Source organism: Amborella trichopoda, chromosome 5 (genome assembly GCF_054954075.1).
Source record: "Amborella trichopoda isolate Santa Cruz 75 chromosome 5, AtrichopodaSantaCruz75HAP2 v2.0, whole genome shotgun sequence".
Lineage (NCBI taxonomy): Eukaryota > Viridiplantae > Streptophyta > Magnoliopsida > Amborellales > Amborellaceae > Amborella > Amborella trichopoda.
Window position 1 is genome coordinate 17,841,187 of NC_142340.1, and position 10,471 is coordinate 17,851,657.

The 10,471-nt window shown below is 39.9% G+C and overlaps 1 protein-coding gene across 1 annotated transcript; it reads left to right on the plus strand.

The window, feature by feature from the left end:
* Positions 1 to 415: 415 nt before the first annotated feature.
* LOC18448193 (uncharacterized) lies at positions 416 to 9,772 on the plus strand. Its single transcript, XM_006858269.4, has 4 exons — positions 416 to 490; positions 613 to 719; positions 9,164 to 9,242; positions 9,314 to 9,772. Exons 1-4 carry the CDS (start codon positions 488 to 490, stop codon positions 9,359 to 9,361), a joined length of 237 nt encoding a protein of 78 aa, XP_006858331.1. The 5' UTR covers positions 416 to 487; the 3' UTR covers positions 9,362 to 9,772.
* Positions 9,773 to 10,471: the final 699 nt, after the last annotated feature.

The following is a 10,471-nucleotide window of genomic DNA, read 5'->3' on the forward strand; positions in this document are numbered from 1 at the left end:
AATGGATTTCAAGTTTTGGAAATAGTCTATTTTTATAACGTTTTTTTAGACCATAATTTTTCAAGATTTTCAAGTTTTCATATATCTATTTATCTACACTATTTATAAATAAAGATGAAAATATATTTTAAAACTATCATAAAAATTTTTAATATTAAAACCACATTTCTTGACACTATTTGAAGGTAGGTTCTAATTTAATTGCTTAGAGCCTAGGCTCTATGCAAACCGCACCCTTGAGAAATAGTCAGTAATTTGGGGAATACAGGCTCCTACGCATGTGGTCGTATATCTGAGGCAGTATATGTACAATGTGCTTCGGTGGGAGCACGATATATGCGCCCACTTTCTGAATTTAGAGAGGGGGAGACCACTGGAGAGAGAGTAAACAAAAGCAGTAGGGTAGAGGGAGAGAGGGGGAGGGGGACTAAACAAAATTATTAGGGCAGAGTGGGAGAGACTACTGTTTCCGATCTCAAGCTTTCATATGGTGAGACATGTCACTCAGTTAACATTCCCAGATCTGCTCTTTCTTTTTTCCCTTTGATCTTTGTTGTCTCGCTGGTTATTGATCTCATTGGTTTAAACATTTACGCATCATCTGATGAATAGGCTCCTTCAGCGAAACCCATTGGTAGTCCCCTACCAGAAGCCTGGTACCCTACCCTTGCGCTGCTTCTTCTCACAGTCGGCTTTTTGGTGACCGCCACTTTCTTTATGTAAGTGTCTGGCGCAAATTTTCCCTCTTTTCAATTAACTTATGTGCAATTGCACTTGAATTCCACGTGAGTGTGTATGTTTTCTCTTACTTGATGACGATTTGTGATGCCTATTCATGAATTGAAGTTTAACATTGATTTTCTGATGAAATTGTGAGGATTTTATAGTTTTTGTTATCTTATGGGTTCAGCTGTTGATATAAATTTTTTACTTTATGTTCATTTGGGAATTATATTGCAGTTTCTCGTTGTGGAACTGTTGTAAAAGGTTTCTGATTGTCAAAGTGTCCTCTCTCTCTCTCTCTCTCTCTCTCTCTCTCTCTCCCTTTTGGGGTTCTTTGGATTAGGGGGCTAATGCCTTTTCTTTTCTGTGGGGATTGGGATTGTGAAACTATCAGAAGATCACTGTGGCAAAGAACGAATAGTTCCATGTGTTTTCTCACCAGTTTTGATACCTCTCGTTGGACGTTAACCTCCATTGTTGCTTATCCTTAAGCTTCTGTAGCCAGTGCCTTCATACATACTTGTTTGTCATTGTGTTTCGCTTGTTGCGTCTTTTTACAAAGTTGCATGAGACCTTTGGCTCTCTCTTTATATTCTTATTTGGTACTTATGTCTTAAACTAATTCTGGTTCCCATATGATTCAGTTCATCCAGTTGGATTCCGGTTGGATTCAGATGTTTGGAATCTGTTTCATGCATGCCTTTATGACTTCCAGTGACGCTTCTAATTGTTTTGGTTAGCGATGCTCTTAGATAGTTTTCTTATGGAAAGATGGATAATAGATTCTTGTTGAGAGACATTATACTGTAGTTTGGATGTCTTCGATCATCAGATTAATGAGTTCCCATTGACACTTGAAAGGAGCTGTCTTCGATCCTCAGATTCCTGAATGAGTTCCCATTGACACTTGATAGGAGCATATGGCACGTTTACTCTGTGTATAGCAGATTTTTCCCGTAGCAGATCTATGATAGTAGAAAGAAGGGCTAAGCTTGATTCTACTGAGGATTGTAGAGTTTTCTCAACTCCCAAGAATTTGTATTGTTTGAACCGATAGACAACAAGTGATATCTGGTTTCTTTTTTCTTGAGGCATCTTCTTATTTCATGTATCATGGTTCCATTAAAGAGGAATATTTATAAGGCAACAATAGTAGATGTCCTCAGTTACAAAATTGCCATATAATGGACCTAGTGGGTTACATGTATGATATCGGTCACTGAATATGGACATGAAATCAGAAGGGATGTGGCCAAGAAAAATGGATATGGGTATTCATGACCTTTTTTAGACATCTCCTCACAGGGTTGAGAAGCGCCCTCGTCTAAGCAAGCCTCGGTCCTGTTTTCTCCAAAAGCCATTGGCCCACGACAAATTGAAAGAACCTTGATCATCTCAAACATTTCATCTAATTGTGTTTGACAAACCTTGTTGGCTGACCTTGGCTTCTTTTACTCACTCTCATCAAAGTTCCCATTGGAAACACCTATGAGTAAAGGAGACAATCCATATGTGGCTATCCTTGAGCACTAGGCTTTTTACTAATGCCCCCCTTCCCAATTTTAGATGACCCATGATATGACGTATGTCAAATCACCCTTGATCTTGACTAACATTGTGTAACCCAAGCGTGCAAATGTAACTTAAGGACATTTCTCTGTGATTTCTCTAGATTAAGTTCAACTTATTTTACCTAAACAATGTGATCCTTTGCTGCCACTATACAAATAACTTTTCCAAGAATTCCATAGAGCCTATTAAAATTATGACACATGCTCAAAATACTTCTATCTTAATGGGTTGAAGAATTCATCCATTTTTCTTCTTCCTTTCTACATATAAAGGGCTTGCTAGGTAAAAAAATTCCCTGACATTTAAGTCATTATTGAGTAAGATCTTTTCCTTTCAAGTGAGCTAGGAACAAGTTGATATTCTGCAGCATATTCTTCCTCCAAAAGTTTGAAACAATTCCTTGACCTTACCACTTGACCGTTGTTCATTGGTTTTGCCAAAGATTGATGGTTTGTAGTTCCATTTGAGTTGTGTTTCTTAGCTTCTCTGTGACCGTAAACATCTTGAAATGCTTTTAAATGATCGACCTAAACTTTTATTTCCTTGTCATAGTGGACTCTACCAATCTTAGAGGATTTTCACACAATCTCTTATATGCTGATGATATTATTATCTTCTGCGATGCATGCCCTCAGCAAGTTGATAATCTTTGACTCTTTCGTAGATTTTTCGAGCCAGGGACGTGCTTGAAGGTCAAGCTTTCATGTCAAAAACCAGATTTGGGAAGGACCTGTGGATGTGGGATCAATCCTTAGGAGTCCAATGGCCTTCCGTCATTGCCATTGCAAGGAACAAGGGCATTTTGGTGGTGAAAGTTGCAGAGTTAAGGGGTAGTGACATTATTTGGTCATCACCTTTTTGCAGGGCACTCATTGATGAGGAAGGCTGGCAGTTCTTACTCCTTATCCACTCACTCGAAGGCTTCTTCTTCCCAGAATCTGCCATGATAAATCGGTCTGAGCCCCAGTGGCTGCCGGGAAATTTTCAATCTTGTCATTCTGCAAATCTCTTTACACAAACCCCACTTTCCACAAGGTGTGGAATGGCCCGGTCCCTCATCAAGTTGAATCCTTTGACTGGATTCTGCTCTCAAGTAGAACCTTGATCATTGACCGAGTGCAAAAAGAGGGGGTCATTCGCTACCTAACCACTGTGTTATGTGAAAAAAGAGGGAAAAAACCGATCATCTCTCCTTGGCAGCGCAAGCTCACTCAAACTTTTTGGACAAGCCTACTACAAATCTTCAGCTACCAATGGGTGACCCTGGGTCCATACCCCAAATCTTTGAGGCATTCTTGACCCCTCCAGACCCCAAATTGCGACGCTGGCTGTGTAAGGCCTTAGCATTGGACATTTTATGGAGAATATGATGAGAACATAACTGTTGGATCTTCCAGGACAAGGTCACACCCCCACAGTTCCTTTAGGACCTTATAAGGTTTGAATCCTCTTACTAAGCCAATGGACTACCTCTACTAGCACATCTACGGACTTCTCTCCTACTTAACAGTGGGGATATTCTTCCATCCCTTAATCCATCAACCCCGGACATCGCCATCTCTGGCTTCCCCCTGCAAACTCTAAAACTGAATGTAGATTGGTGAAATCCAAGCCATTTGGATTTGGAGGAGTCCTTAGGAATTCTGAGGTGGTCGCCTCCTTTCCTTCTCAGGGTCATAGGACATGTCGCGTCCACAATGGCTGAGACTTTAGCCGTGATGGTAGACCTAAATGATGCAGCCAATCCACTCACTCTCTCCATCACCTAATAGTAGAAGGATATCCTCGTAATGTCATTGCTTGGGCTATTGACTCTGCACAAGTCCCATGGAGACTGGCACAGCTCTTTGCTTGCATTTATTTCTTATGTGGGGGCTTCTAGCGACCTTCAGACGTGGCCAGGGATGCCAACGAAGTGGCTGATACCTTGGCTAAGCAAGGAGCAGCACAACAGTTCAGCAACTAGTAGCTCCTCCAGAGCTTCTTCCTCAGCCACTTTTCCCAGTTCATAACCACACCCTTCCTTCTTGTACTCTCTTTCCTCCTATCTCCCATTTCTCTCTTCCCGTTATCTCAAACCTCTGTTCCCAATCATTGCCTTCCCCACTTATCTTTCCCCCTTTGGAACCTAGACTCCTCTTTTCTTTGTATAAGTTTAGCTCTAGTTGTTTTGTCTATTAGATAAAAACATGGCCGGTTCAACCCCTAACTGGCCAGTTTTGGGCTGGACATTTTAGGGAGGTATCACCTAGGCTACTACACACACAAAACCGGCCCTAGTCGGACTCGGAACCCTAGCAGTTCCGATCTAAACGGCCGGTTTTTCTAGCACTGCTTGAGACGTTGTGCTATGAAAACCCAGCCTCTACGGTCTTGACACAAGCCTGATCCCTCAGATAATTGTTTATTGACGTATATTGCTGTCCTAGCACTCCCATGTCTATGAACTTAAAAATTGTGTCATTGTTACTTGATTCTTTTTCCTAATTTCATTAGCCCCTGTTTTGTTAGATGATATAATTTTCTGAGTACTGTCCTTACTATTAAACAAAATTTGGAGATTTCATTTTTCTCTTGTTCCGCCATAGTTTGCGTTAAGTCTCATCCCCTAGGTTACAAGCTCCTCCATGAGTTTTCTTTGCCAACCCCTTATTGAAACAATTTCGAAACTAAATGGTTGGAAACTTGAAACCCTTTCCTAGCCCAGCAGACTAACTTTATATCATGCCTTAGTTATATTCCAAACCATTGGTGCAACATATTTAAGTTATCTTCCACCACAATAAAAACATTTGAGAGAATCCAAAGGAAATTACTACAGGGGCAATAACCAAAATCATTAACCAATAGCCTGTGAAATGGCATGCCCTTTGCAAACCAAAAAAATGAAGTATCATAAGTATTAAGGCATTAATGTTTCCTTACTAGCCAAACTAGGATAGGAATGAGAGTCAATCCATGTGACACATGTAATAAGGTGGTCTTTGGAGAAGTTCCATATAGAACACAATAATAGTTGCTAACAAATCTTGGCTTGGAAAGGAGTACATTAGTACATTAAACACTCATGTTCGGAACGGTAAATAGCAATGACCCTTGGGATGGATAAAAAAATAGATTTTGGTTTTGAATTCGGTCCAATGAAATGCGAACCATGAAGTTGTAGGATGTGTTGGCCTTTCCAAATATTGCCTTGAGGCTTTTCTCTTTGATATCATACTCTCATATTAGTTCATTGTGCATTTTTTGAGGTGATTCCTCTGCAGTCATTTAGCACTCATGTGAATGTATCATCCCAATTTTTTTTTTTTGGAACTGTGTCCTCCCTACTCTGTTGATAGGATGAAAATACCAAGATTCTGAGCTTCTATTAGATTTCCATGTGTGGGTGAGGGTAGTCTGCCTGCATCTCCATCAAAGAAAATCTAGCTAAAGGAACCCTCGACAAAACTTCAGGAATTGGGAGTAATTTGTTGCAATAGATGTTCCCTAGAAAATCCAAAAATGGAGAGTATATGGGTGCAATAGATGCTTCCTATGCAAAGCCAACATGGTAGATCATGAGCATTTTTCCTCAAATGTGCCTTTGTAATGAGATTCCACAAGTTCAACACCAGAACCATAGCCCGGAAAAACATCAAAAGCCTCTTCACATATTGGTCTAGAAAGATATTCAACGACAATATTTTTGCTTAAGCTTTGGCGTGCGTCTTTACCTGCATTATTTTGGGCTATATCTCAAGAAAGAAACGAGCAGTTAAATGAAGACACCACCATTACACCATTCAAGAGGTGCCAAGGGCGATGTCATGGAAGATTCAAAAGTGTATTCCAAAAGCATGATTAGGCCCCCAAACTCTCTATGAGAGATGGGAACTACCAATTCCCAATAACTTAGAATGTGAAAGAGAACATGTGGTGTGGTCTTTTTGTATATGGAGAGATAAATGAGAGATATTTTACAGTAGTGTGATGTCCAAGGACTAGATGCTTAACCGGTGTAAATTTATCCATAAGAGCCATACAAAAGGATGGGAGCCAAAAAACAATTTGCCTCAAAAGCACCTAATATGTCCTTTAAGGAGCATATTGTTACGTGTTTTTTCCCTTAAGATTCCCCCCCTTGTTTCTCATACATGGTTCACCTACTTCCCCTTTCACTTATATGAATTATCTCTCTGTATCAGTTTCCTTTCAACTTTCAAACTCCCCCCCAAATTGTGTCCTGCTCTCTTAGTGCTTTGTTCTTTTAGTAATTTTGCTAAATTTCTTAGTAAGTCTTTGGAGAGCTTCCTCGAGTCTCGAAAATTTGATCCTCTGCCATTAGAACAGCCAATTGCATTGAGAACCTTAAAATCCCTTTATGATCATCACTTCTTCCAGGACTTTCCATAGTTTGGATAAGGCTCGAACGATGATGACTTCTTCCAAAATGTTCCATACAACTTCGATGCATGCTAATTTATACCCCATTTAGTGCATAAATATCTTATTTACTCCCCTCCTTACACCCTGTCGAGTGATTGTGGAAACTGCCCCCTTGGCCTATATATTATTTGTTTCCCATTATGTTTCTAACCTCAGCAACCTTCAGTTCTTTCCTCCAACCCCTCCCCAAGTTCAGCGATTGGAGCATGTTTGCCAGTAATGTTTGGGCAAGATGTGTTCTCATCATTCCACAATGCACAGGTTGTACATTGGATTAAGTTGGAATTTGGTCTGACCTATTTCGAACCCAAAAGAAGTGGCACTTTGCTGGCCATTTTGATAGCATAATGGTTATCCAGAGTTCTAGATGTGCCAAAACTCTAATCGATTTTTATTGTCAGTGAATCACCATATTGCCGTAAAACCACATTAGAGCGGACATCTAAACAGGCCTGCTATAGTAATCCATCTGGATTCCTGATAAGTTGGAATTTGGTTTCTGGCAGATCTGCCTTCGTATGTGGATGAGATTTGTTGCAGGTTGGGCGTGTCTGGCAGGCCCTGAGATGAAACTGAGAGAGAGAGAGAGAGAGAGAGAGAGAGAGAGAGAGAGAGAGAGAGAGAGAGAGAGAGAGAAGGTGTGGGAGCGGTGGAGGGAGAAGAGCCGGAAGCGGTTGGAAAGGTGGACAAAATGCTTTCCATATGAACTCTCGTTATACCATGCTGAGAGAGAGAGAGAGAGAGAGAGAAAGAGAGAGAGAGAGAGAGAGAAGGTTGGGGGGGTGGGGGGAGAAGAGGCAGAAGCAGTTGGAAAGGTGGACAAAAACGCTTTCCATGTGGATTGAACTCTTGGTTATACCAAGCCACCCGAGGTTTTATTAGATTTTGTTGGTGGAGAAATATGGCACAATGAGCTCCCAGATGTGCGCAAATGGGAGCCATCATGTGTCTGGTTTCTTTGGTGTAGCATTAACCTTATTTTAGAATTATTGTAACATGGCAGTGTCCTTAACATGCTTTATCTAAAGACCCCCCAACCCAACGCACTTCCAGTTTCCATGTGACCCCACCAGCACACTAACCTCTTGTATGACTTGAAATAATGGGATGTGACTCTCCCTTTCTATCTTATATTAATGGCTTGTACGTTGTGAAAAACTATCCATTGCCTTGCATCTTAGTTCCTGTGATTTAGTAGGTTACCTTTCGCCCTTTGTATCTCTAACCAACTCATTATGGATCCTTCCTGGGTGTTCTGTTCTCTGTCTATTCTCCTAGTTCATGCACCCATTCTCTTCTCTGTCTATTCTCGTACTTCACACACCCATTCTCTTTCTTTACCTTCATATTGATCACGATGGTTAAACAAAATGGCCCTAGATACTTTAGGGGTGGCCTCTATTTTTTGGTTGTACAGTGCATCCCTTGCTGGGATGCAGCCTTTTTTGTGGCTCCTGATCTGTGGGAAGCCTATTTTTTGATGTTTTGGACTCTTTTACTATATAAAGACACAAAAGTCAACATGTTAAAAAAAAAATGGCCCTAGATATTTTACCTTAATTTTATTCCTTCCCTTGAAATCCTCTCTTACCTCACCCATCTCCTAAGGATTTCTTTGCTGCTGACCATTTCATCGTCCATGTGAGGCAGCAGGCCAGAGCATTCTTCAACAGCAAAACATGCCTGCCTTGTACTTTTAAGTGACTATGGACTGACTGTCGGTTTCACATATATTAATAGTGGATTCGATTGTATAATTGGTGTCTATCCTATTCCATTGGTTTAATACAAAAGTATTGGGTGTGCATAGCCACAAAACTGTTGCTCCACCCTTAAATTGAGAACTGAGTCAATTAGACTCACTAATGAATCCCAGCTTAGTGTTACTCATGAATTGCCCCTTATTCAGAATCCATAATCTGGTGCCTGGCTTCTAGAAGACTATGCAATCCTCGCATCTTTTGTAATATTTGTCTGCAAGCTGACACTGCTTCTGAGCTGGTTTACTTGGTATGCTAAACTAAAGAAGCTCAGATTGATATGCCATCATTCTAGTTTTTATGGAACCTGTCTGTTCTGTGTTTTTGCATGTTAAGACTGCTGTGAACTGTTCAATATTAGAAAATAAAAAATGGATTAAAGCATGGGTATCGTTGTAAGAAAAAAATTGATATATTTGCTCTTCTTTAACTATAAATTTTGCCGTAGTTCAATATTTTTGTTGTGCTCCTGAAGTTGACTTGTGACATGGCCATCTTAGAGTCGCATGATTTTCCGAAAATCATTATTTTACAATAAATGATGAATAATGGAGATGATAAAAAAGTGAGAATTTTAAGAATGCATTTTTAATGGTCATAGGAGATTGTGATGTTTAATGGAACAATAATTAATGAGCGACAATATGAGAAAGTGCTCATGGGTTTGCTATATATTGTAGCTATGAAGCAACTTCTTCGAGGCAAAGCCGCAGCTTACCCAAGGAACTTGCAACAGGTGCTGTGGCATCAATTTTCTTGGTGAGTTGAGATATTTGAATTTCATTGATTGCTTGTCTTCTGTCTGCTGATTGAGGTCACGTTGGTTGCAGGGCTTTGGATCCTTGTTCTTACTTCTGGCCACCGGAGTCTACGTTTGAACCATTTTCGTTGTGGACATGCTGAACAAATTCTTGTTAGATGAGTCTTGTTATGTTAACCACTATAACTTAATGGAAGAGGACAGTAAGATTAGTTATCTTTAAGGACTTCATGATATAGGGCGGCTTAAAATTTGAATTATTATTATCTGATGTGTCTCCATGTTCAATGTCCAGCACTCCTTTGACATACTGAAAACTGTCCATTGCTCTCTCAATCTCAAACTGGTGAAAGTGGATATTGGAATAGTTTTCGGTTCATCATCCATCCGGGATTGTCTGTGTATGTTCATGGGTTAGTACGACCCGTATGGTCATGATTTCGACTTGACCATAATGCTATTACTGTACCATCAATCGGTTGGACGGTGATGGAGGGGAATGGATAAAAATGGCATCAATTTCAGTGCCCGTTGGACTGTGTTGCACTAGATTGGACAATGGTAAACCATTTGGTCATTCTGGTTATTATGACGATATGGTTCATATTATGTTGTATATTACCTTTTTTCGGGTGATTAGGTTGGTGTTTGGTATAAGGTTACAACTTTAAACCATTAAATTAAGGCACACACTAAATTTTGCTATAAATCGTTGTTAAAGTCACGGAAGGGGATAAAGCCCCTGGATCGGATGGCTTCCGGGCTTAATTCTTCCGACATTTTTGGAATACGGTGGGAAGAATGTCACCAAAGTTGTAGCGGATTTGATCCTAAACTAGAGGATGCTCAAAGCAATCAATGCGAGGAGGGAGCGGTGGAGTTGAAGCACTTTAGACCAATAAGCTTTTGCAATGGAATGTGATATACGAGTGCAAAGGTCTTAGCTTTGAGACTTAATAAATGTAATTTTGGTGTCAAAAATTTATAGGATGTTTTAAATAAAAAAAATCTGTGGGTAGTTTTCAAATACCTGTAAAATAAGATATACTAATCTTAATTTTCTTTTAAATTTTTTTTGACGATTTGAACAGTACCTTTATGAAATAAACTTGCAATGATAGGTGCTATTTTGATAATTTTGTAAGATAGACCACATTTTGCCCTTTCATAAAAATTAACGTAAAACAAAATCTCTCATTCTCGACCCCAGGGAACTTGCAAAAAATTG

Excerpts from the sequence above, each read along its gene's own strand:
- LOC18448193 (XM_006858269.4), top strand. Across the intron at positions 720-9,163 it reads GTGACCGCCACTTTCTTTAT|CTATGAAGCAACTTCTTCGA; the intron begins GTAAGTGTCTGG and ends TATATATTGTAG. Across the intron at positions 9,243-9,313 it reads CTGTGGCATCAATTTTCTTG|GGCTTTGGATCCTTGTTCTT; the intron begins GTGAGTTGAGAT and ends CGTTGGTTGCAG.